Source organism: Salminus brasiliensis, chromosome 19, assembly GCF_030463535.1.
Source record: "Salminus brasiliensis chromosome 19, fSalBra1.hap2, whole genome shotgun sequence".
NCBI lineage: Eukaryota > Metazoa > Chordata > Actinopteri > Characiformes > Bryconidae > Salminus > Salminus brasiliensis.
This window is the reverse complement of record NC_132896.1, coordinates 19,813,876-19,841,829: the sequence shown is the minus strand read 5'-3', so window position 1 is coordinate 19,841,829 and position 27,954 is coordinate 19,813,876. Positions and strand designations below refer to the sequence as shown.

The 27,954-nt window shown below is 40.9% G+C and overlaps 2 protein-coding genes across 2 annotated transcripts; both read right to left on the bottom strand.

The window, feature by feature from the left end:
• Nucleotides 1–123: 123 nt before the first annotated feature.
• On the bottom strand, nt 124–22,376 carry lonrf4 (LON peptidase N-terminal domain and ring finger 4). The gene is made up of 13 exons (XM_072663725.1): nt 22,037–22,376; nt 21,571–21,884; nt 15,744–15,862; nt 13,827–13,949; nt 12,038–12,208; nt 10,999–11,134; nt 10,674–10,749; nt 9,780–9,894; nt 8,570–8,691; nt 8,098–8,256; nt 7,640–7,802; nt 6,114–6,263; nt 124–4,572 (listed from the first exon to the last, which is right to left on the bottom strand). The coding sequence occupies exons 1-13, from the start codon at nt 22,120–22,122 to the stop codon at nt 4,423–4,425; spliced, it is 1,884 nt and encodes a 627-aa protein (XP_072519826.1). The 5' UTR covers nt 22,123–22,376; the 3' UTR covers nt 124–4,422.
• A 2,510-nt stretch (nt 22,377–24,886) lies between these two features.
• Nucleotides 24,887–27,640, bottom strand: med7 (mediator complex subunit 7). The gene is made up of 2 exons (XM_072663485.1): nt 27,552–27,640; nt 24,887–26,451 (listed from the first exon to the last, which is right to left on the bottom strand). The coding sequence occupies exon 2, from the start codon at nt 26,440–26,442 to the stop codon at nt 25,699–25,701; it is 744 nt and encodes a 247-aa protein (XP_072519586.1). The 5' UTR covers nt 26,443–26,451; nt 27,552–27,640; the 3' UTR covers nt 24,887–25,698.
• Nucleotides 27,641–27,954: the final 314 nt, after the last annotated feature.

Sequence of the window (27,954 nt, the reverse complement as noted above, 5' to 3'; positions counted from 1 at the left end):
ATTAGAAAGATTGTTAAGGCTTTGGTATTTTGGTTTTTCTGCATATATTTGACCTGAAAAAGAGACATAACACATTTACTAGTTTTATTTACTGTAAAATTATTCAACATTAAATATCTTTGTCAGACAAGGTAGATGAACCTTTGCTTTCAGTAACTGGTTTCACCTTCCTGAACCGGAATGACTTCAGCCAAGCATTTCTGGTAACTGGTGTTCAGTCCTGCACAATTAATTGGAGGAATTCTGGCCCATTTTCCCTATAAAAGCTACTTTAACTCAGTGACGTCAGTGGGCGTCCTTCCATTAACCGCTTTTAGGCCCTTCCACAACGTTGGTGTTGGGTTAAGGTGTGGACTTTGTTTAGCCATTCTAAAATATTAAGTGTATCTAATGTTGCTTTTTCCATTTCTTTGTAGACCTACTTGTGTTCTTAGGGTCACTGTCCTGACCCACCTATGGTTAAGATTCAGTTCACGGACAGATGGCCTGATACTCTCCTGTAGAATTTGCTGGTATAATACATTGCCAAGTTGTCCTGGACCTGATACAGTACAGAAGCTCCAAACCATGACACGTCCACCTCTTACGTTGGGAGTGATTTTTGCTGGATGACCACTCCTTAGGACAGTGAGTGGTGCTGAATTCCCTTCACACTTTACATTGCACTAGCATGGCTGATGTGGCCTTTGCATCAATACCACAGTATTAGCATTGCTAACATGGCATTAGTATAGCTGCCATGGTGTTAGCATCATTATCACGGCATTAGTCATAAGCCATGTTTATGAGGTCCTGGGTCCTGTACATCTAAAAATTAGTAAATATGGTCTACATCTTAAGGCTTTGAGGGCAAGGCTTAAATTCTTAAACAGGTAGGGTCCCATGAAGGTATTTATTTTTTCATGTATTCATAATTGTACATTATTAACGGTCAGAAAAAGATTTTCTACATAAAATAAAATTAGAAATTATCCCCAAGACAGCATTTAATGAAAATGATAAACAACGGTAATAGAAATAACAATAAATATTCACCTTATAATTGTTTAATATTGCTTACTTTTTGAATCAGAAGTAAATTTTGGACACTTTTCACTTTGAGCATTTTTTGTTTACTCAAAAACACTTCCAAACGATTGACTTTTACTTTCGACGTGAACAATATGAAGTTATTGTATCATAACTTTGATAAATGTATTTGTGGGAATAATCAGAACTTTAACATCATTGATCATGTTTTAAAGAGTGCATAATTGATGTGTCTCTGTATGTATAAAATGTTGAATAAAAATCTTTGAACTCACTTTGTGATTAAAGTTAATCACTGCATTATGTCTGTTCCGGGGTGTCGCAGTCCAGTGCAGTGGACTGGGATCAGGACTGCTCCAATAATGTTTTATTGGATTAGGAATCGGTTCAATTAAGCTTGACCCGTTTTTCACAACCTGCAGCAGTAAAGTAACAAAGAGGTGCAGATATAGCAGAATATGAAGACTTGTAATATCTGCAGTGTTCCATCTTTGAATATGGGTGAGCTGGATGCCAACTTCACCCTTACTGCTTTAAAATGTACTCCTGTCATGTTTTTCATTCCCAGGCCTCACCTGGTTGGAAACAATTCTATGGTGGAACTGGTTCTGCTTTACCGCTCTAAACCAGTGTTAACAGAAACAGAGCTTTCAAAACCAACGTAAAGAAGCAGGCCACTATGTGCGCGTTACAGCTATATTTAATTATTATAGTATTCAAAACACTATAAAATGCCATTTTCACAACAAACTGGATGACATGAAAAATACCATATGTCATTGTGCTCTATGGTGAGCCCATTAAAACTAAAAGGATTTAACTGCAGCGTTTAAAACTAACTGGTAGCCAAATCATCAGGTAGGTCAATCAACTTTGATCAATAGTCAATTATAAACACAAACCAATATATTAAAAAGTAGGCAAATAGTATACACATACGTCTTACTAAAATTAAGGGCTAATTAGCAGACTAGTATACCAAAATTCTGTTTATATTTTCTTCATGAAAACACAAATACCGGACCGGAATCGGACAATACTCGACATTAGAGTTCTCAAAATGGATTGAGGGGCCACAAACCAAAATAGATGGGAACATCCCTAAACTGTTCTCATCAAACCACAGAAAGATGGAATATAATATTGTAAAATGGTGTTTTGTGAAAATGTATTCAAGTACACTTCAAGTATCTATTATGTTTGTGTTATATCACCCCTCCCCTTATTTTATTGTTTATTGTATGCAGATAAAAAGCTGAATTTTAGCATCCCTTTCATACAGACAGCATTTAGCCTATGTACTGTTATTTATATGTCACAGTTCTCTTTTGAAGGCTCTGCAAACTCTCTCATGGCTCGGTTCGGCCTGAAACTGAGAAGCTGTGTTTATGGTTGATTTACTGCTGTCATTTCCAGCTTGCCTCCTTTAAGGTAGTACAGTAGAATTGGCCTTCAGGAGGTGCCGGGTAGTCGGTTATGTCACACTGCATAACACAGAGGTGTCTGGAAAGTTCCCTCATTGAAAACTGAAACATGCACTTGGGACGTCGAGGGGGCACACCGATTGGTTTCCATGAAGTACTTTGTTTGGTGACAGTGGCCAAAGTCTGTAAGCTTGAATTATTAGTAGATGATGGTGTGTTCCTCTCTTCAAGAACAAGAACCTTGGGCTCCCTGTTCTTGAACATAAAGTAGGTCTTGTATTCAGGTTGTATTAGTCAGCTATCTAGTAGCAAATTAGCAGTCATTCACCCAAACCACTGTCCCTTTACCATCTACACTTAGTAGAAACCTCAGAATGAGTCCACCGAGTGGACTGCTACATTTTAACAGAGTACTGTGGCCTATTCACGTGGCCGTTCCCTTCACCAGTTTCCTCTCTCAGGTCCTCAAACGAATACCTCTTCAAACTGCTTGCTGTATTTACCTGTATTTATCTACCAGGGTGCTCCTAAATGATATGGCATCGATCAGCTTCAGCGCTGGGTAGAAAACTTGATGTATGAGGACAAAAATAAATACATAGCAGTGCAGCTGGGTGCTTTTTAGCTGAGGAACTTCTCTGATCTCTGAGACATACAGTTTTTTTTATGTATGAGAGAAAACAGTTAGTTTAGTTTTTCTTCAAGCTTGTGTCCATTAGCAGATCGTGAGTAGTATCGCAGTTTTAACATTCCACCAACTAAAAAAAAAAAAAGAAGAAGAAAAAAAAAAGAAAATACAAATAGAGGAGCTTAAGAGCGTCCTTGTGTCTTGCTCAACCAGATTAAGGCTTTAGACCCAAAGGCACAAATCTCCTTCGAGAGAACACGGAGAAAGCCAGAGACCTTCTGAAGCTTTGATAATCACAGAACAAGGCTTACAGCACGCTCCGGCAGTTCTAAGGACATCTGAAACCTCCACGTTTCTGACTGAGATCAGCTTTTATGTGTATTCTGTGCAACAAAACTCATTTGCTCCTCCAGCGTGCCTGAAATCCTGCCTTCGGTTTAATATTCAGAGTTGACGAAATAAAGGAACTCTAGGAGCTCTCGACTGGAAATGCAAAATATGAATCTGCTGAGACAAGGAGCATTGTTTCGTACAACTATTACTGCAATATTAATTTCTCCGCTCATGCGGTCTGCGGTGAAAGTCAGTCCAAACCGCTGCCTAAATTAGAAGCAGAATTTTCAATGCTCTGTTAATGAAATTTCGCACGAAGGAATGCATTTTATTAGATGCACTCAGCTTCTTTGGAGTTCTGAAGTTTAATATGCCTGGTAGTGACAACCCTGTTTAGAGAATTGGCACTTAAAAGTCTGTAGCACTAGCAAAACTTCCCACATTAGCTTTTTCCTCCAGATGTCATCTCTATGAGTAGTAAGCATAAGGAAGTATTCTTAGAGTTGACTGCCTCTAGTGGCCTCTCCTGTTTCCAAATGGCAGTAGGAATTTGACTGATTGCTTCTTCTATGACAAATGCTGATCTTAGGCCTACATGCAAGATCTGGGTAGTGTGTGACATAATGGTATGACACTCATTTTCGTTTGCAGTCCATCAAATGGAAACCGTACTACAATGAGTCATTTCATGGAGCTCCACTTCAGAAGGATTGTGTTTGTAGCTGTAGCTCTATACTGATCGCTCGTTCTCATATCTCAACAACATCAGGAGAAAACACAGCACATATCCACCGGTGAAGCAAAAAAAGAAAGGCAGGTGCTTTTGCACCGAGGTGGCGTGAGGACAGGGACGCTACCTCTTGCATCAAGACAAATCAATATGTGTCTTTGCGAGTTGAATAAATGCAAATTTATAAGCGTCTTTCAAGTTGCGTGCACGTAACGTGTGAAAAGAAAGAGAAGTAGAGTGTGCGTCCGTGTGCGTTAAGAGAACAAGAGCCATTCGGCCTAGCTCTGAGAGAAGTACTCCAGTACAATACGCAGGTGTCCTAGCCGGTCTTTCAGTGAGGTAAGGGACAGAACAGTGGTCTGGTAGGCTGGATCTAACTGCAGCACGGACAGCAGCCACCAGCACCAAGCTGGTCCATCAGCAGATGCCTGCAAAACACACACACAGACACACACATTGAAAAGATTATTAACAACACTGATTAACAACCAACAAAAGTCCAACAGAACAAAACAAAAAACAACTGAGAGAGTCTATTAATCTGCTGTAGGTCCTTTTTTCTGCTGTGTCCTCATCTCCTACAGTGTTGGCTTTTTCTTTTCCACATATTTCCAGGCATACTCCCAAAAGTTCTCAAGCTATTTAAATTTGTGACTGTGTTGGCCATGAAATCACCTTAACTTCCTCGCTTCTCAACCAACTTCTCAACCCCAGCATTGTCTTGTTGGCACATAAGGTCATTTTGCTATTCTTTTCTAAAACAGAGGTCTCCAACCCTGCTCCTGGAAATCTACCCTCCCTTGGACCTGGGATTAAACTCTAATTCACCCCACCTGACCCAACTAATTACAGCCTTCAGAAGTTCTTGACTGGCTCAATATGCTGCTAGTGTTAGATTTAGGTTGGAGTTATACACTGCAGCAGGGAGGGTTGGAGACGACTGATGTAGGACATACACAATTATTTCAACTGCCAGTATATAAGCACAAAATTGCAAGAAGAATGGAAACTATGGAACACTAATGGAACACTAGCACTCTTTGGGGAAATGCTTGGGGACATGGTGGCTTTTTGGAGTAACATCTAAAACAGTTCCTTCTCAACCATTTTAATTGAGGTCAAATCTTTGGGTATACTCTGCAACACTTAGCTTCACATTCATCAAAGAGTCTTCGTAGGAGGAGATGCTTAAATCGTCTGTGATGCCTCTTTAAAGGCCTGAAATATCTTTGTAAGGATACTTTTTTCCCCAGTTATAGTTAGTTCTATAATGTAGTAGTAGTAGTAGTGGCCGAGTGGTTAAGGCGATGGAGTACAAATCCACTGGGGTCTCCCTTACGCAGGTTGGAATCGTGGGCAGTGGTGGCTCAGTGATTAGAGCACCGGGTTACTGATGACAAGGTTGTGGGTTCAAATAGACAGGCTCAGCAAGCTGCCACTGTTAGGCCCTTGAGCAAAGCTCTTCACCCTCCCTTCTCCCCAGCACTGTGTTTGATCACTGGTATGGGAGTGTGTTTTCACTGCACGGATGGGTTAAAGGCAGTGGCCAAATTACATCTGTGTCCAACACTTATGGTGAATATGGTTGTCTTGTGTAGCTTAGACAGTAAAAAAAAAAAAAAAAAAAAAAATCATGACCAGGGGTGCCCAAACATTTGCATGCCACTGTATATAATAGTTATATAGCTATATTTACTTCTAGTTATACTGCTAAGTTACATTTCAGTCATTAACACTTTGCTACACAGTTCCTGGTTTCCTTTTCTCAGTTTTCACAATTCCATTATATTTTGCTGACATGATCAGTACCGCTGACTTTTGAGGTCTACTGTTTTCAAGCATCCCAAAAAGAGAATACCCTAACAAGTTCAAATGTCACAAATGTTAAATGTGTGAATATTAATTTATTATTGTCTTATAGTTGATGGTGTGTTGGTGTATTTGGGAGTGTGTGGATGTGTCTTCAGACCTGGATGTTGTTCTCTTTCTCAGGCATGGCTCCATACTGGCGGCTGATCTGCTCTCTGATACGACTGTTCAACCGGTGATACCACTCCGTTGCCTGCTGATACACACTGTCATGGAGACGCTGCAGCAATTCCAGCTCTGCGCCATCCACCTATATTTAGCCCAATCACACAATCACATGCACACAATGATCATCATCAACCGGACAAAAAATGGTAATCAGAGGTCTGAAATATGTATAATGCACTACAATTTTTTTCTCCTGTCCGCTGCTTACAGATGCGGAAATAAATTCACGATCTGCCTTAACCCTTAAAACAGGCATTGTAAGCGCATGATAGACCTTTTATTCGCAAGCAAATTGCTGTAATAAAAACTATGCAAAACCTTTCATTGGCTGTTTGACCTTGTTCTCCCCATTGAATAGAGTGTGTACTGCCGATTATATTCACTGTGTGGCGATGTCGTAAAAGGATAGCATTTTCTAAAAGCTACGACAAAAAATTTGAGCGTATTGGTGTGACATGGCTCTTCAGACATTTAATTCAAGCTGCATGGAAAGTTGACGTAAGAAGAAAATGCTGCAAACAATTATATATATATATATATATATATATATTTATTTTTTTTTTTTATTTTATTTTTTTTTTTTATAGCAGAAATGTGACAATAAAACATATCTCTATGTTACCCCAAAGGTGTTTGTGACCGCTCAGTTGAGTTGCCCAGTGAGTCAACATGATTATATTCTAGTTCTACTGTATCACAGTGACTGTTCTGTAATACCCTCTAGTTCATGCTACTGTCACTTTTGGCTTGCTCACTGGAGTCTCTATGTTTTGTTTATGTCAGCTGTAAAAAATGCTATACAAATAAATTTTACTTGATTTTGTTTTTGCGAATTTATAGTGTGACTTGTAAAATTACATGGTAGCTCAGTGTTTAATTTTTTAATTATCAACTTCATCCCATCTGTTGCTGTTTGATTAGTGAATCATCCTCTACCCTAACATTTAAGGCAGCAAAACTTTTATGACCACCAGCAAAGCAGTGCATATTGATGCATATTGCCAATACTGAAAATATCAAACGTGACATTCCGCTGGCGGCTCGGAATCACCCCGGGGGCGATTATACAGAGGGGCTGACAGCGTTCCCTAGACAGTAAAGACAGTTACTCCAATAAAAGCAGGACAAACTCTTTTTTAACATCCTTAATTTAAATTAGCAGATGTCTCAATAATTTTGCCCACATAGTGTAGGCCAAAAGTACATTTAGCTCATTTAAACACTAACTCAACTAAAGCAACCTTAATGCTCAGTTTAAGTTTAAAGCTCCATTCTAGAAGATATTCAGGTCAGTGCACAAGAAAAACCCAGTTAACAAACAATACATTATTGGGCCAAATATAACCTCCTGAGGCATCTCTGAAGAACAAGAGCACAAAATAGCGCAAGTAAAAGAAAGAGGGCACTGGTCCAGGATTAGCTGACCTGGAGTCTAATATAAGCTCTTTTAATGCATACCTTGTGGTCTTCTAGGTACTCAATATCAGCAGTGTGGTATCCATCCCGCTGGCCTCTCTTGAGCACACGGAAACGGCTGCCCCCCACAGTGTCCACATAGGAGCGGCCGTCAGGGAGCAGGTCCAGGTCCAGGATCTCCAGCATACAGCCGTAATCTGCGAACCTGGGTCAACAGGCACACAACAATACAGCCAGAGACTATTCATTAAGGTTTGAGAACATGTAAAAGCTGATTCAGACTATCAACTCCATTAAAACGGTTTAATGGCACGCAAGGGGATAGCACTGTTTTGGCTAGTTTCCCAGACACGTATTAAGACTAATCTCTAAGCTACATTAGGATGTCAATGGAGGTTCCAGGTATTGTAATAGATCAAATGGCAGATACTAAGGCTAAAGCTGAATAAGAATAAAAAGGACTGATTGACAGTTTATAACAGCTGCCTCTGTCAACTGACCCTTTGCCATGCTCGTAGCTGCACATGCCAAATTTCTTAGTGCCCGTCTCCATGCAGCGTCGCATCATCAGCCGATAGCGTGGCTCAAAGACGTGCAGCGGGCACGGGATGCCAGGGTACGCCACCGTGCACACAAAGATCGGGATGTCTTTGGTCAAGCTAAAGAGAAAGAGTGAAATGTAAATAAAAAATGTGAGAAACTGTCATACCTTTAGCAATGGAGCAATGATAGTGCATTTCTAACTGTATTCAGCTTAAACTGATGGCTCAGTTTAGGGGTTATTTATTGACAGCAAAATCGAAGCTTAACACCTCACATTCATCACACTGTTTATTGATTTGCTGCCTGTATGAAAAATGAAGACAGCTTTTGGCGCTTGAAAAATTCTGCAAGGTGCAGAACACTGCTTGTGCAGGTCTGTGGGACACACAGGAATACCTATACTTGGTAACCACAGTGTGGGTGACTCACTTGGAGAGCTCAGCCATCTCGGTGTCGTGCACCTGTTTCCTCTCGGCCAGCTGCTGGGGGAAGAGGCGGGTCATAATCTCCTGCAGCAGCATCGTGGGGTTGTATTTCCTGTTCTTGAAATACTAGCGCAGAATGTGAGAATGCAGTGAGAATTACAACCGCAATAGGAAGAGGATGTGTATTAGCAATGCTAATAGTGGAACTTCACAAAAAAGCCACTCCTGCAACTAGAAAGAGCTGGGGACTTCTACAGTAAAACATGGTAGGTTTAGGACAGTGGTCATCAAGCCTGGTCATAGACATCTAATTCCAACCACAGACTGCCACACCTGCTCCAGTTAATTAACCTCTTTAGAAGTCATATATTAGCTGGATCTGATGTATTAGTCATGATAATTTAACAAACAGTGACAAGCTCCCTGTAGCTGGATCTGGGGGGATTATTCTCAGGAGAGAAACTTTTAGTGGTTTTACCATGAATATTCTGTAGCTTTCTGATACATTCTGAGACTACAGAAATACAGTAGTAATTGCTGGGTAATTCTATTGTTAATAATAACTAAGCAAATACAGGTCAAGTCATGTTCAAATAACCTACATCTATTATAAATACAGCCAGTATAAAAACATTGCCATTATTAAGCCAGTAGAGCGCACATGATTAACAGTACTTCAACCCTGCCGATTGCCACTTGTAAAGTAATTTGATGTGGAGTATGACCTTCTCACCACAGAGGTTACAGCGGTCAATAGAAATCAACATGATCTGTAATGCAATCTCAGTTCTAATTGGCTTTCAAAAATTACATACTACATCTATGTGTTGGGTGAATGATTGCGTGCGCTGCTGCTGTGCTGTGTTCATGTTATTCTATTCACATGAATGGAACATTCATCAAACAAAACAGCAGATTTTGCCAAAAGGCAACAAGTTTGAATGTATGATCAGATGCCCATATTTATCAAACTTATTAGAGTAAAAATTCTGATCCGGGGTCAGTTAAAGTTCACTGAATTATATATAGCTAATGAGCAGTGATCTTAGATCAGTACTTCTGATTAATGAGGCCCCGTGTTAGAGTGTCAGGGTTAGTGGTAAGGAACTCAGGACAGCAGATTTGCAGGAGGACAATTGGTGACCACTGGTTTGGGGTACTAAGTCAATGGATGGATGGATGGATGGAGGTCACATTTAAGACTTGACACTAACCTCATGCAGTGGCTGTTTGCAGAGCGGACAGCGGAGATTATGGTCAAGGCTTCTCTCAATACAGTTCTTACAGAACGTGTGGCCACAGGGTGTGGTGACTGGCTCATAGAACAACCTAATAAAATCAAGCATGTGATAAAGACCATTTGTTCACAAAAATAGGCACACAATACAATAGGTCTGTCCCAATTCTGCAATTTTAGCTGATTACATTTATTTTATTGTCCTATTTGTCACATTCAGTGTAAGGAATCGTGCAATGTTGCACATGGAAATGATCTGGATCAAAGGTATAGATAGTAACAGAAGCAGCAGCCATTTTAAAGCCTGGCACAGATACCTCGGGTTGTTTAAGTCTGTGGTAAACCTCAGTTAAATTCAGAAAAAGAGCCAAAGGACTCCCCAGAGGGGCAATGCTTTTGGCTGCTTTAGGGAAGTCATTGTAAGTCATTTAGGTAAGCCTACATACAGGTCATAAACATATAGCTTCTAATTTACAATTTTCTAACTACAATTTTAATATTACTATAAGTGGGCTATAAGACTACTCATCACGTTTTTGGAGGTGACGTCAGTGCGTAAATCGAGCAGCCCATTGCAGTTATTTATGCAGAGATTTCTTATCCTGTGTAAATTGGTCATAGATTTTACAGACGTCCTGCAGTAAAATTACATTACTCCGCCATGTAAAACCAACCCTGTCCGAACAGGACTTTAGACAACCCTGATTTTCTCTACACTGAATATTAATCCTTTAATGAGCACAGTATAATAATGCAGTTTAGGTCACATTAAGTGCAGAAGAAAAGCAAATGGTAAAGTTAATCAATCTAAAGGCATCTCACACACAGTCCAATGAGTGAGAATGATTCCAGAGTAAAGAACTGAACTGACCTGATGCAGAGAGGACACTCAAAGTCAGACACCGTGAGGACGCTAAGGGACGACTCTCGGCCCACACTACATGTGCCTACGAGATAACCAAGAAATAGGAAATGGAAATGTGCATTTTCTCCACCAGGACTGATGAGAGGTTCAATAAAAACATTCAAAATTGCCTAACTTTCCTTAAGCTCACACTGAATCAGAAGTCTGCTATTTACTGTTTATTTATTTCTAATGTTATTTACACACTTTGTCATTTCTTCCATATCAAAACTAGAAAACCTAAAAATCAAGGCAGTGTGTCAGTGGGCACTGCACTCTGCAATCCTCCCACCTCTCATCTGTCTCTCCTCCTTCCTCATCATCAGCTCTTCATCATCCTCGGCTGTGGGCAGGAAAGATACAGCCTGGCACAGACTCAAGCAACACTCTGTGCTGGTGTCCTGCTTGACTTTAGATACAGTCTGAGTCTGTGAGAGAAACCATGATCGAGAAAGAGAGAGTGAAAGCAAGAGAGAGAGAGAGAGAGAGAGAGGGTAGAATGATTCACATAGAATTTTCGCATTACAGATTTGAATACCTTCTTTTTTTTTTAGCTGGCACTGCATTGTACTGGTATAATGTATATAGTATAGTGCTGAACTAATAAAAAAATTCTTAAGTATTAAGGAACTCACAACCCGATCATTCATACAATTTATTCAGATGTCAACAAATAGATTTCAACATGTGTAACTGATGATCTTTTTCCCACGCTACCATTTCCATCCTCTGCTGGATTTTTGCTAACTTATGGAACCGACATGAACTCTCATGACCAGTAACTGCTGTCACTGGCGTTGGCATGGCAACAACCAAGATGACAGATTTGTTGGATCCCAGCAACTAGGACGACTTTAACAAATGTCAAAAATAGTAATTCTGCCTCGTCAGAATCAGACTGAGTAACTGATCCAAGCTGAGTGTTAAAGCGATAAAGTCTAAAATCTCCTGAAGAAGGTGAAACTCTTTTCTCTGATGCATAACTTGCAAAAAACTTCTTTCCGTTCCATTGGCTAAAGGATTGCAGACTGGAAAGGAAGTTTCATCACATATTGGGACACTGCCCCCCCTTTTGCATTTCCAAAATAAAAAGGACCTAAAGTTTGTCTGTTTTGTGAGGAGCAAAGGATAAAGTTTTGCGCTTAATGGGGATTTCGGCTGGCCGTTTACTGTTACTGTTACTGTTTACTGTTACGGAAAAACCATGCCTGAATATTGCACATTTGTCCTTGTTTATTTGTGTCACTTTCAGTGTGTAACAATGTTGTTAACCAAAGATTTGTAGGTAATGTCTGCTAACTGACAAACAGTGTAGATTAACAGCATTTCACCTCCTCACAGCCAGCCCTTTCCTCCAGCTGTTTCCGGGAGCACTGCAAGTCCTCAGTGAGAGAGGGGCCCACAGAGCTGGTAATGGGGCAGGGGTCCCTGAGATACTCAGCAACGACATGAAGGATACGGGGGACTTCTTCTGGCACAGACATCCCCTCCGCCTCCAAAATCTGCCCAGCACAGAAACAAAAGGTGCTCAGTCTAGAAAACTGTTTGATGGTATTTAAAATATATATATATATATATATATATGTAAAACTATGTAAATACACTTTTCACATTTTCATCCCAATGTGCATAATCAGCCAAAATACATGCTTGGTGTCCAAAGTTTGTTTTTGGAACTATGGGACTATTGTACTATTATTATTATTATATTGTACTGTTGCATGATGGTGGCTTGGTGATGCTCTGGGGCTGATTTGCTTTCTTTTGGCACTGGAAACCTGCAGCATGCACAGGCAGGAACGCTGCCAAGGATTTTGGGCCCCGTTAAAAGCTATTACACTAGACCCCACAACTATAAATACTCAATTAATACATATCTAGGGTTGCTGTCAGTCACAGGCCCTTAGAATTATAACCTTTCCCCCATACATGGATTTAATCAAGTATCAGGAAATCCTAGAAGAAAATGTGATGCCTTCTGTGAAGAAGCCAAAGCTTGGGTGTCACTGGGCCTTCCAACAGGACAATTATCCCAAGTATACCTCAAAGCACACAATAGCTTGATTTCAGAAGAAGCCCTGGAAGATTCTGGAGCAGTCATGACAGTTGCTTAACTTAAAAATCTTTGGTTGGGATTTGAAGAAGACAGTTGCAGCACGCAAACCCAAGAATATAAGTGTACTGGAGGCCACCGAGGCCTCAGGTCCATGGCCTGAGATTCCTAAAGAATGCTGCCAGGGGCTGGTGTCTGGCTACGCATTACATTTGCAGCAGGTCATAACAGCAGAAGGGTGCTCTACTAAGCACTAAAGACGCTTGTCATGAAGAGGTTAAATAAGTGTTGAATTAGGAGAAAACACTTGTTATATTAGTTGTATGGAGCTATTTAAAGTGCTCGTTTGAGTGGTTCATTACAATTAATTCATTGCAATGGTGGCTGAATAATTTAACAGTACAATCAGTTGAAACCTGACTGAGCTGTTAAGGACAAATTCCTCTGTTTGTTCGAACTTTCTGCATAATTCAGTGATTGGCATGTAAACAAAGTCATTCAGCGTGGTTTGATGCTTCTACAAAAACATAATCATCTCAGATTTCTTTACACTAGAGGTGGCAAGAACTAGGCGTCACGATGTCTACACCACCATTTTTTTCTATTTTTAATTTATTACTCAATATTACCAGTGACTCACACATCTTCTGATTTTTTCCATAGATCTAAAAGAGTTCTATGGGCACAATCTTGCCCTAGAACACCCTGCATGCTCCGACCTGCACGGGTTTAAAGTTCATTAAACTTGTTGGGATTTTAGAACCATCAAACACTTCAGACGTCTGGGTCCATTAACCACCACTGTGACCAGTGGTAGAACGGAGCAGACCACTTTAAATGACTTTGTTTACATCTCAAGGTCATAAAAAGGAACTGGAATTCCCCCCTTTTTTTAATCCCATTTTTAAGTCTGAATTTTGACTTCTTTTTTTTGAATGACGTCCCAAAGTGGTGGCAGTTTAGTTGGGTTAAGGGGAAATTTGATGAGCAATATCCAGGAGTGATGTTGAATGAGATGTCTCAGTCAGTGCAGCCTGTGTGGGTGCAACACTGTATGCCTGACCTACCTTCTTAATCTGGTTTTTAGCAGGGGCAAAGTCAGGCTGCTGCTTCAGACAGTGGTGGAACTGGAAGAGCGCTTCAGTTCTCCTTCCCATTTCCAGCAGCACATTCCCTTTCCGGAAGAAACCCTGGCCACAGGAACACGGGGCATGGGAAAAGCCACAAGCGAATTAGAAACCAGGACAAATGTTACACCACTTTATAGCGTCTCTAATAAACACATGTTCCAGCGCTCCCCAGAGGGCCTCCTTTTCAACTGCTTTTCTTAGTTTAAGTCTAAGCAACGTTTAAAGCCAACTGATGATAGATGGTAGGTACGACACCCTCTAATCTCCCGGCTCCAGAAAACAACCAACCATACAGAACACCCATTCTCTACAAATGATCATATAAATATTCCAATAGTAGAAATACTGTTTTTAACAGCAAGCCAGCGTCCCGGCATAGCAGGACGAGTTGTTGACACCTCAGGAGTCAAATTATCCTTCCTGCTTACCGCAGGCTGTTTTGAGCATTACATCAGAGGTGACATAACAGCAAGCACAGAGGCCTACTGTAGCAACTGTGCCATAACCTTTCACTCCCATAATGACCTGCTCATGCCCACAGTATACCGCAATAGCATAACACTTAGTTAACACAACGTCATGCCAAAGGGCAACTGAGGAAGTCAGTTATGCATGCTTATAAAACATCTAACAAAGGGAAATAACACATATCCCCGAACTCTGTACTATACATCATTCACTTACAATATGCAATGTCAGACTTTTACACAAGAAGAGAACAGAACACAATCTGGTGCCACGGTCACAGGTTACTGACTGACAGTCACCCAAAACACAGTTATTCAACGCTACAATTCTGTCTGCTAAAAATCTGACAGTAATTCAGTCATTATCACACATATCACGTTCAGATTTAAGGCCAGATCAGAATGTGCCAGTACTACCATTTTTAACACACTTCACCAACACAGGCCCTCTTTGCCCCATATTTTCATGCATAACACATTAATTTCATGTAACAAAATTAATATTAATATTAAAAAAAAAAACAACAAGCACAGCCTGATGAGAGGCAAGGGCTTGTCTGCAGCACAGCTGTGCAAGAAATGCTAGGACATGCATTTTCATCCTCATTTCCCATCAATGCATATTATTACTAACCTGCACTAAGTCTGCCTCATGTACAGCACCTGATTTTCTCCTCTCAGCATGAAAATATTGTTTATCTGATTGGGGCGGTTTTGGAGGTATTGTAATGTTAAATCCCATTTTTATATTCTTTAGTTAGTGATACATGAATGTGCTCCAGAAGAGTAGAATGTTTAGGAGATATAATGCTAAAATGTCTGCATTGTATTCATATTACTGCATTTATAAGGCTCTCGAAATAAATGTTACATTCCTATCTAATGCTAATTGGGGTAGCAACATATACATATTGCTTAAGGTTTTTAAACTCCAGTTTTTAAACCTCATGCAGGTGGATTTTATGTAATCTCTTCAGAAATACCTATTCATGTTCCAGGAGCTTTTCCTTAATGGTTGTTTTGACAGGAAATGAAATGAATGGTGGCCTCGGACGTTTGCACAGTAGTGTAGATTACATTTCATACTGATATTTAAGCTAGATTCCTCACAATACAGAAAAACACACTGATTTTACCTTGATGTTAATACAGTCAATGACTGCACTTTAACCAAATTGTGAAGTAGATCATGTAAAAGCCTTTCCCATGGTTAAGAAGCCCACAGCATACAGCAAAACCATTTGTTTAAGGGTTGTTTTTATACTGTGAGCTTTGAAATACTGTGGGGCTCTAAGCATGCAGCATCAACAGCATTCCTTCCCACATCAGCCAAACTCCTGTCTCAGATCCTTCACTGAAGACATACAAGTCAAGCTCTAGACTTTACCTCTGTCCAGTTCGGTCTGACGCAGCACAGGTCCTCCAGGTCACGGAGGGCATCTGAGAAGCGACGGAGCCCCATGCTTGCCTCAGCTCGCCACACTTTCAGACTTACATCGTCAGGAGCTGGAGGAGAAAGGAGTGAAAAACAACAGTGCAAGGTTTTGTTTAGTCTTTGAATTAAGAATCATCTGAAAAACATTTGATCCATGTGTTTTGTTTCCAAAAAAAGCGGACAGTGGGGACACACACATACACAGGTATCCACATTAGCTAGAACATCAATGCTGGGGGGTTTCTAGTAGACCCAAGTAGAAAGCTGAATGTAAAGAAAATGATTTGGTCATATAGGCCATTAAGGCTATTTATTGTTGTTGCTAAATGAATCCATGTTTATGTATTAATGTCTATTAACATACTGTGGTTGCATAGTTGGTGAGGCACTTCCACCCTCACACATACACACAGCCACAGTTCTAAAGCTCATGCTTGCTTGAAACCCCCCCCAGCCACAACATCCTACTTACTATGGATACCCGTGTGTCCCCAGTGTCTTCTGTTTTTAAAAACAAAAACATCAATATCAAATGATTTTAAAGTGATGATCAGCACACATTCAACCAGGTATTCACTACTTTCAAGGACTGTTTAAAACAACCTCTTTTCAGTACTGTAACCATTTTGTGCCTGAGTGAGTGTGCAGGCGCATTTAACCGCCATCTACAAAGCATAACTTTGCCCAAGCCTTCCTCCCACACCGATGTTTACACAAGAGAAAGTGCTTCAGCGCGCTGGCCAACTGCAACGCATACATAATGGCTTTTAATTGGACTTGGATCATGTAAGCAATATGTAATGCAGTTACGTGAGTGGCTTGGACAGCAGTCACAGGGTTCAAGTTCAACGAACACGGCTACTTAAAGGTAAACACGGGGACCGACAGATGAGGCTGTGTTAAGCATTAACATGAGGGTGTGACACTGACTGGAACTTCAGCATTCCTAGAAAGCGCTGAGTAACCAACATGTAAATTCTGCGCAGCTGCATTACATGTTCTCCATGAAGGCGGTACATAACAGCTGACAGAGGTTACTTAACCTACAAAACAGGACTGTGTCATAAGATGAGGTTACACAAGGAGGGAAATACACAGAGGACAGAACTCTAATTGCTCTACAGAAAACATTTCTATGCTTCACCAGAGAGTTAGTTAAGCAGGCAAGCACAATTAGCATTTTGTTTTTCCAGTCATCTCGCATATGATTAAAATTAAATCATGATCAAGCAATCATGATTTCAGCTGTGGAGCTCAGCAGTTCAAGCCAATATAGAGAATACAGTTAAGGATAATACAGGTTATACAAAAAATTTTAACAAATGAATGATGCTGTGCCAGACACCCAACAGAGTTGGGACCTGAAAAGGCATCAGTCTCTGTTGACAATGACCCAGGTTAATAAAACACACCACCAGATTGTTAAGAGAAAATAGTGTCAAGAATGACTGGCCTGTTTTACAGTTCACGTTCTATCTGTCCTTCATGCAGTTTGTGCGAAGCGCTGATACTGTCTTTGATGTCTGGATGCTTCACATTTTTTGTCCAGCTTACCGTGACTTCTGAGCAGACGTTTTTTATATATTGTTTTGCTACTGATTTATAGGAATCTGTGGCTTTTTTTTTTGTTTTTTTTGTCCAAAATACCTTTGGACAGATAACAAAACCATCCGAAATCATGTAAATAAAGGGATTTTACATAAAAACCATAAACCATAGCCACATGAGTATTACATTGCCCGATACTAAACAGTACAATGTCCAAATGGGACCGTATTTGGACAAATGTAGCAACTTTTACCAAAGTTACCTTTTTTCTCTTCAATATTAATACATAATCAACATTAGCAAATACTAAAAACTTATGTGCAGTCCAGGGATATGTATTTATTATTATTTATGTATGTGTATTTATATTTTACACTCACAGTATGGGTTTTACAGTTTGGTATATGCATCTGTACAAAAAGAAAAAAAAGGCTGCGTCGTTGTCCGACGACTGATATTTTCACAAGCACAAGTTTCACGCAGAAACCTTGAGCTGTAAACCGTTACCAAGTTAGCTATATGCCATGCAAAGCTTAGTTCAAGCAGATTGGCATCTGACTATGGTGAGTACAAATGACACACACAAGCTCAAAGACCTGTTTGCTTCTTTTAAATTAGCTAGGGTGTTTTCCTCTGCCATATCTTTAGGGGTTGAGCTTAAGCTTTGATTGTTTGATTGTTGTGAAATATTAGCCTTTTTTTCCCCCCATACCCACACCAAATTGCGAGGACCAAAGCATGAAGCGTGTGAACAGAGTCCAGTGAATGTTATTCAGTGTTTTACACACTGCGCTGGACCAATTTAGCAGCACAATTATATTACCTTTGTAATGACATGCGGATGCCGGTCTTGAAGTACTTATAATATCCAAAATATGCCCATAATTACGCACAAGTATATCACAATTACAATCAAATATCACAATACCGTCCCAAGACTAAACCATTCAGTATGTGTAGGCGAACGTAATTTGTAAAGGGCCCATATCCGACCTTTTTATTTTGGTATTTTATATTTTATATTGTTGTCCATGTACAACATTTGTTTAGCTTTAGGTTTCAAGAACCTAATGATTCATGTCTTCACACTCAATTTTACAACTTCTTGTTGATGTACAAGCTCTGTTCTGATTGGCTGCCTCGTATTGTGCCTCATCCAAAAAGCTGTGAAGCACAAAACTCTTCTAAACTATGGTGTGCTGACGGAGATACAGTAAAAATGTTGATTTTTGCGACATCAGAGAAACTGTGATTTCAAAAGTTTTTGCAGCTGGACTGTAGCAAACCGTACAGAGAGCAGACTTAATTTAATTTCTTTTTTAAAGTCAAGGAAATAACATTTTCATGATAGGGGCCCTTACAGCAAATGTACAGCAAATACAGACCAGTACTCAGAAGTGCACAAATACAAAAATCCTGATTGTGGTTACAAAATTCCCTCAATAGTCATCATACACAATGTATGATGGTCCCTATATAAAATATTATAATCGTATTTTTCTTTGTGTAAAATAGTCAACAAACATCATCAACAACATTTTAAAAGAGTACATTTTGTGTTATGAAACAGAATAACTGACCCCTTACTGACCCCTGCACCGCACGAGTTTATCGTAGATGATACATGTCCTGATTGCTAGCAGTGCATTTTAATCCACTTTTCCAGCTCATTAACCTGTTAATAGCCACCCAAGCTTATGAAATCACTAATGCGCTCGACAATCAGGTCAGCTCTTCAACTGCTTTCATGCGTGGGTGAAAGCTGGCACCAGCAGAGGCTTTAACAATCTACAATGAAGCTTTCCTAGCCCAGCCAAAGATGAAACTCTGAAACAGCAAGATCATTTTGCTACAAGAGCCAGGAGTTAAAGGTTTAAAAAGCCTTAAGCATTCAGCTGAGGAAAATACATAAATCCATTCGGCTTGCTTGATGTCACAGCCAAGCTACTGTATGCAAGTGTGGACACCCCTGTTCAACTGATTTTCACTGTGGAAACACACTTTACCCAAAGGGTCAATATATCAGATGAACAGGTCCTACTGGATCTATGGACGATTCGTTAACTTATTTGCATATAGAAAATTAACTAAACCTTTCATTTGACCCAAATGCTGCTCAAACAGTTGCACACAATAGATTATGCTCATTCTGGCCTGGCACTGCATTCATGATGACACTTATAATATAATGTCTAATATTATTACAATTTAGATGCACACTTAAGGGATTAGTTCCTGGTCCATTTATTTTGTCTCCCCCTAATGTGAGGACCTTAATGCTAATTATTGTTGGATATGACAATTCAATTCTTAATGCAAGGCGTTTTTTCATGTACAGAGCCACACAATTTAGGGAAGACATTCTGCTAATTAATACTGAAGTGAAATCACTTTGTTGTCAATAAAGAATCTATAAAGCTTGGACCTGATGGCTAACCTTTTAAAATGACCATTTTATCGCATGTTTAGCATCTTATAATCCAGTCTGTCTGACCTCCCTGACCATCTGTCTTCCAGTTCCTTTAGAACCCTGCAGTAAAATCAGTTCATGTTTGATGTGTGTATATTGGTCACATCCTTACTGGTGTGAAAGAACTTTTTTATAGTGTGGTGAAAGAGCCATGATTTGATTTTCTAGATTGTGTTTGCAGTCGTCCACTCCTCTCGGTTTTGAATGTGCTGTTTTGCGCTGGTTTAAAACCAAAGATAGGTGGGCGGTTCTCCCGCAGGTGGAACAAAGTGTTTCCATGATTGTTTCGTTTCTAAACAGCCATTATTCAAGTGTCCACATGGTTTAGGCAGCGTGGGCAAAATCAGCAGAAAAGAGACAAACATTTAGAAGAAAAGTGGCTCAGACACCCAGTCAAAGCACTAGAACCACAGATATAGCACAGATATAAAGAGTTCCACACTTCAGACTTACAAACTCTTCCTTTACCTTCTAAGAATGCTCCTCACTGAAAAACAACCACAGTTTGGTGCCTAGACACCAATGGGCGCGCTGCTCGAAGGATCGGAGTTGGGTCTGGGTTTTTAAATATATCCGAAAGCGTTATCCTTTAAAGATGTGTTTATTCACCCTCATCCTGATCTACTGGATCGGATCAGGACATAAATTTAGACTTCTGTGAACTCGGGCAACTGTTTGCAAAGCTACTTGGGGGCCCATAATTACCCCAATGCTATTCATATGTATGTATGGATACTTCATTCATTTTGATCTGGGGAAAGTCTGATGAATGCTAAGGAAAACGTGTAGAACAACTGCCATACATGTGCACATTTTACTATATGAGAAACAATATCTAAACATATAAATACTGTGAGTGACAAGTGCATCATTTCTTCTTTCTTCAGGTGAAGACATAATCAGTGATGTCTGCATAAGATGCTTTCCTGCCAGCATCATGACTAGCATAAACAAACAACATACTCACCAGGGACCCTTGTGGTTCCAGAAGACTAAATCTACAACTTGGCACTCAGTAGTCACAATAGTGATAGAAACCAAAATTGCAAAGCAGTTAATGCTTCGAAATGCCTAAATGCTCCTTCACAGGAAGCTATTACATGAATAGTTACAAATATGAGTTACGCCTCAGACTTTTGTGAAAATGATTATTTGACCTGAAATGTTTTAAAATAATAAACAGCATCTAAAGACAAATTTTTTAGTGGTTTTCAGGCTTACCACTATGTTTAACGTGACATATGAAACACAGAAGACATAATAAAATAGCTTTATAGTTGCGCTGTAAACATCCCAACCCCTGGTTCCCATCACCACCACTGTTATTTTCTCTTTCACTGTAACTTTCTCCACAATATAGCATTTTACATCAGACTGTCCATCTGAATGACTCTGTTCAGATCTCAAGACTGAATTATGAAGAAAATAATAAGCTGGTGGTATAACCCTTTAACTCGTATACAGTTGTGTCAGTTGCTGCACGCCCACAGCAGCAGAGACGTGACTGGCCTTGTGAGCTGGGAAATGTAGTACTGTAAGGTGAGCTCCAGTGATTTAAAAAGAATACAGATGAGGTACGAGTGTGAGATTTCCCGAAAGACTGCTCGAGAGAACAGCAGTGAGGATCTTCAGCCCATGACTACTACATAGCTACTTCCAGCTTGCGTAACTCTGCCTGTGGCTTGACGTTACACAAGGTATACTGGGCAGCAGGGATGTGCTGAGAGACTCACACAACCTTCCCCCCCATTCACAACCTACCTGTCTCTATCCCGTCCTCGGCGATCCGCAGGGCTTCTGTGAACTCGCATGTTTTCAGCTTCTCCTGTATGTGGCACTTCATTTTCGTCTCCTCCGGGCAGCATTTCTCGATCACGCTGAAGAGCAGGACGTTGTTCTTTATGGTTTTGGCGTCCCTCTGCTTCAGCCTCTCCTTGCAGGCTGGGCACCTCGACGGCAACCAGGCGCCCAGGCACCTCCGGCAGAACGAGTGACCGCAGCTCATGGTCACCGGTTCACACATGAGAAACAAGCATATCGGACACTCGAGTAGATCCATGGCGTGCAGGCTTTCTCTGTAAAAAAAATAATTAAATTAAATAAATCAAAGTCAGGGAGTCAAACAGGGTGAACTTTCGTCCGCTGCGTTTGGCATGACTGCCCAGGTCTGGCCGACAAGTTGAGTAACGCGTCCATCTGTCACTATGTGGCTTTTCGGTCTCCTTACACGAGTAGCTTCTCTGAAGTCGCCACCCTTATGCGCTCCCTCCGGACGGTTCTCCTACCACCTAGAGACTCGTTTGTAGACATCATCCATTCTCAGTCTGTGTTTCCTAACTAATGTTTTCCCCGTCTCCAGCATGATGAAGGGGCTCACGCGGCTTCACTCCGAGCAGCGTGGCTTCCTCCGTGTTAGCCCTGCACGCTGCGACAAACTCCATCAACCCTGAGCTGCAAAAATGTGTTCAGGTCTCTGGTTTTTGTTTACGGTGCAGATATCGCTCCCCTGCGCTGACCACGCTAGAGAGAGAGGGGGGGAGAGGAGCTCGGCTCGCTCGCTCGCTCGCTCCTGACACCATTACGTTACATAAATAAAAACCACGTGACGCCCCAACGCCGTTCCTATTGGCTCGCGGGCGGCGCGTTCCACCCTGTTGTGAAACAGCGTCGTTTGCGTTTCATAACCTCGACTGCACGGCAAAATATTAGGAACAGTTGAATTACAGCGTAAAGGCATGCATTCATAATAATTCATAATCATAACGTACGCAGCATGTAATTATTAGTCTTTTTTTTAATCATGTCATGCAGGTTTCTGGTAAAGCAGTGCTTTGCAGCCCTGGTCCTGGATTCCCCTCTGCCCAGCTCTCAGCTAGAGGGGAGGGGGAGGGGGTTCACAGAGCGAGATGTCTGAGTTAGATCATAGTTCAGGATTGTTTTAGTGGATTGCCCCTGGCTTGAGTTTGGGCTTAAGTCATTCGGCTAACCCAAGAAATCTCATTTTGTGTAATAACCCCCCAGAACCAGCATGATATAGGGTTGGGAACCTGTGTTCTAAAGCATCAGTGACTGAATATACACCTTAAGGCCGTATACAGCTGAAGTATATCCAGTGGTTTTACTGGAAAAAAGGCTTTAAACAAAACATGTTTTGTTGAGTTAAACAACGGAGTAAAGGTCGGGGTAATCCAAATACATCCGATCTCATTTGTGGATGTATGAAACTTTCATAGACATCTTGAGGGATCCAACATAAACACATTAGGATGAAACAGGTGAGATGGCATGATACGAGGCACCCGTTTTCCTCCCTCAAATCATACTCTTGACTATAGCAGATTAAACATGAATGACAGAAAATCATGAGCACAGCAGACAGCATACTTCTAAAATACTAAAAACAATTTTAGCCATCTGAAGTTATTGTACGTACAGTCATATGAAAAACAAAGCACACCCTATTTTGATGTATGAAGACATAATAAAAAAATAACAAGATCTTAAAGTAAGTAAATACAACCTCACATAAAAACATGACAAATTGCACAGTGTTATTATTTACGGAACAAAAATGAAGCCAAATGCAGAAGCAGTGTGTGAGAAATGAAGTACACCCTTACTGTTTCCAAACGAATTAAGAAGCAAAGAAGCATCCAGGTGCCCTTGATTAATAATTGATCATCAGCAAGTGTGATCACCTCTATAAGAGTAGAGGTTTTGCCAGATTGCTGGTCTGGAGCCTTCAGGTGTGTGTTGATACAATGCCAAGGAGGAAAGACATCAGCAATGATCATAGAGAAGCAGTTGTTGCTGTCTATCAATCTGAGAAGGGTTATAAGGCCATTTCCAAAAAAAAAATGAAGGTCATCATTCTACAGTGAGAAAAAACATTCACAAGTGGAAACCACAGTTGAAAAAGACAGTTGTTGATCTTCCCAGGAGTGGACGTCCCAGCAAGTTCACCCCATAGTCAGAATGGGCAACTTAGAGAAACTGCAAAGACCCAAGAGCTAATCTCAGACTCTACAGGAAGCATGTTAAATGTCCAAGTTAATGACAGTACAAATAGAAAAAGACTGAACATGTATAACTTGTTTGGAAGGGTTGCCTGGAGGAAGCTTCTTCTTTCTGAAAAGAACCTGGAGGCATGGCCGGGTTTGCAAAGCCCTGTCCTTTGGACAGCTGAGACCAAAGTTTGGCCATACTGCACAGCACCACGTTTCACGGAAAAACACAGGAGCTGGGCACCTCACACTCATTGAGTCGACGACTAATTCCTCTGTATACCAAAGTATTCTAGAGCCAAATGTGAGGCCATCTAATAAACAGCTAAAGCCTGCCAGAAATTGGGTCATGCAACAAGACAGTGATCCCAAGCACACCAGCAAATCTACAACAGAATGGCTGAAAAAGGAAAAATGAAGGTGTCGCAATGGCTTAGTCAAAGTCCAGACCTCAACGCATTTGAAATGCTGAGGTGGGACTTTAGGAAAGCTGTGCTTAAATGAATGCCCACAAACCTCAAGCAATGTTGTTTAAAAAAAAAAAAGGGCGGGCCAAAATTCCTCAACAACAAAGCAAGAGACTCATAGTCATACAGGAAACGATCAGTTACTTCAAAGTATTTCCGCTGAAAGGTGGTTCTACAAGCTACTGATTCATGGGGTGTACTTAATTTTTCACACAACCTTTCATATTTGTTAAATAAAAAAATGACAGTGGAATAGATTGTGTTGTATATCTGAGGTTGTATTTACCTAATTTTAATATCTGCTAAGGACCTGATGTTTTTTCAGCATGTCCTGATACGTGAAACCATAGAATTTGAAGGTGGTGTACTTTGTTTTTCACATGACTGTATGAACCTTTCAGGAATACATATTTTGAGGCCTTCCCGAAGAAATGTATCATAATCCACACAAATGTTTTGTAAATCTCCCCAGACCGATCACAGACATGTATCTACTTATTATTGTACAACTGTCACCATAAAGTAATAGCATAGAACATGTGTCCACCCTAAATTCTCTCATTTTTGTCCAGCACCTGTGATATTTGCCAGTCCTTAACACAGAGGAAAAGAGTCAGTCATTTATTAAACGGCATGTCACTATCAATGGGGTTTAGTATGGAACCTGAATTTACATTTACAACATTTAGCAGATGCAACTTACAGAAGTGCTTAGTTGTCCAATCAGAAAATTTCCTCAGCTAGTGTGAAACATCCCTGGGTAGGGTCCAAAGAGGTCTCCGGGCTAAGATACTGCAACATAAAGTCAGTAGTGCTACCCCGATACAAACATACAGTATGTCAATCTAGAGTTCAACCTACATTACCTGCATGCCCTACTTTTAGATCCAAATTGGTATCAACTGGTAAAGTATTGGGGGGGGGGGGACAGACAGCACACTGGCACGGGTTCTACACTTTGTATTACAAAAATAATTCTCAGGGTCATCTCACAGAATAAAGTTAGTTTACATAAGAGTGGGCAGTTAAAGGTTGTGGAAGAACTGCAATTCCTTGATCCAAACCGCTGAATCTGGTTCTTATAAAAGCAAACCACTGGAAACCTTTGCATAACACAACCTCTGTTACATATCCTACAGCATGGTGCCTCCCGCTCATTCTGGAAGGTCATTAAGTTGTAACTTGTAATTATGCAAGCTGGTGCAGGTTATGTTCCACCCACAGGTGTATTTACTAGAAACAAGAACCTCTCCACTTTATTTATTTGATGGGACGTGAAAACATTAAAAGAAAGACCTTATGTGACAGGTTTCATTAAACTGTGTATTTCACCATATGATAAACACCCTCCTCCCTGTAAAGGGCTTTTGACAACAAAATATTAAAATGAAGAACCAAGGAACAACGCATGGAGCAACTCAAGTCATTTCATCGATAATACTGCACATCGCAGCATCTTTATCCCATACTTTTTCCCTCTTCGTGGGGGGCACATTTTTGTCCGTTTGTCCTGACATGCAGCTAACCCCAGCCTCTTCTAAATCCATTGGCTCAGTTTTCAGTCTGGACTCCCCTCCCAAGCCTGGACCTGCAGCCATGCGACTCACTCCGGCCCCGCTAGAGCCGTCTGGCTGGGGCAAGTCATCAGGCAGGGAGGCGAGGCAGTTTTGGATCATCTCCACAACCCGCTCCAGGTGCTTCTGAAAGCGCTCGGCAGTCTCTAGACGCTGCCTCTTCTGCACCTCCATCATCACACGTAGCGTCTCACGGGCCTGATGTGGACGATACTCATTGATGAGGTGGTGCATGTGAACAAACAGCAGTTTCAGGTCCTCCAGCTTCTCTTCCCGTTTAATGCTGCCAGGGCTCTTAATAAGAATATCCAAAAGGTCAAGGAAATTGACCAGGACGGACATGTTGAGCTTTTTCAGTTCCCGCTTGTGGTCAAACTGCATCGGGTGCAGGCGCTCAATGCCCTGGCTCTCGAGAGGACGGATGATGAGGTCGTCGCACTGAAACTGATTGCCGAACATCGAGTAATTGTCCCGGATAGGAGGAGGTGGTTTCGGGGCCAGGCCTTTCCGCACATTCTCGTCCGTGTACTCCTTGATGTACTGCATCGGTGGCAGCGGCAGGGCACTGACCTGCTGGGGCTCACCCATTTTGAGTGTCTGGGAAACAGCAAAAGAAATTAAACATTTTACCAAACCTTATCAAATTTGTTTATTTACAGAAAAACATGGGGACGCACAGATACGAGTATTTTTCATTTACATATACCAAAACCGATGCAAAATACATTATTATTATTTATAAAATAAAATTAAATCCACATGAATTAGAATAAGCAACCATTTGTAGAGGATTCGAGATACAGTAAAACTAACAATATTTAGCACAGTAGCCCATTGTGCCCAATTTAAATACTGCTTGGTCAAATAAGTACTTTGTATAAAACACCAGGTCAAGAGAGACTTTCAGCAAGAGGACAGGTTATAGTGCTAGACAGCATTTTGTAAATATTCAAGCCGCTCTTTATTTCTTCTGCGCATCTCAAACCAAATAAGAAACAAGCAGATGCAAAAAAATAAATCACTACATTTCAGCACACAAATGTAATTAGGATGTAAACCCGAGCCCAACATCATCGTGTTTCTGCAAGACCGGTGTGATGTCTGCCAAAAGACGTCCCACTCCCACCGCTCGCTCCCTGCATTCACTCGACTAGCCAGAATTAACGTCAAAACAGCGCCAGTCAAAGTCCAGGTTTTCTAAAAGCATCTCAGTGTTAGGATTACCTTAACTGGTAGACAGAATGCTCAGTGTGAAGCGTCTTATTACTCTTATAAGAATTCTAGCTAGTTATGCCCATTGCTGCGTGTTAAAGTAGCTAGCTAGCTAACTGTTAACGTTAGATAGCTAGCTAATGCTAATGCTAGCTAGCTACACAGACGGGTCTACGTTAGCTAACTACTCAACTACCCGGTCAACTCTCCATCTAAACAATGCGGCCATCGTTTCTTCGTTCTCAACTTAATATATTGTTCTAAATAACGAGACCAAGTTCCTTGATTTCATTCAGACTCTGTAAATCTGTAATTACATCTAAAACATGAACACGACTCGCTGGCTAGCTAGCGTTAGCGTCTCGCTAATGCTAACTAGCTAGCTAACATCTGAACAAACGCCACTAGACCTGAATCGTAAACGCCAGATAACCACTGTGTGCAAGCAGACGGTTGTAGTATTTTAAGCAGAGGCGAATACGTACCGATCTACAGCCTAATCGTGAAGGTTTTTGCACAGATTGTCAGTAAAAAGAAAACAACCCGGCTCTTGTTCGCATTGCGCGACGAAGGCTGGTCTATAAGGAGCAGTCTGATTGGCCGAAGCTGTTTAGAAAGGAAAGCTGTCATTGGCGTGCGTCATTTAAAGGCGGGTTCAAAACAACAGATTTGGTGGCGCCTATCTCGCCTCATATAGTCGCGCTCGTTTATTCATTATTTTAACAAGCCAAATGTTCCTCTGGCTCATGTCTCCGTTTAATAAACGTTTCTCATGGTGTTTTTCATATAGTCCTTTATCAGCACAATGTGATCATGATGATGACAGCACACAGTAAAAGAGGCTCCGAAAGGTGGTCACAAAATAAGAACCGATACTAGATGCTAAAA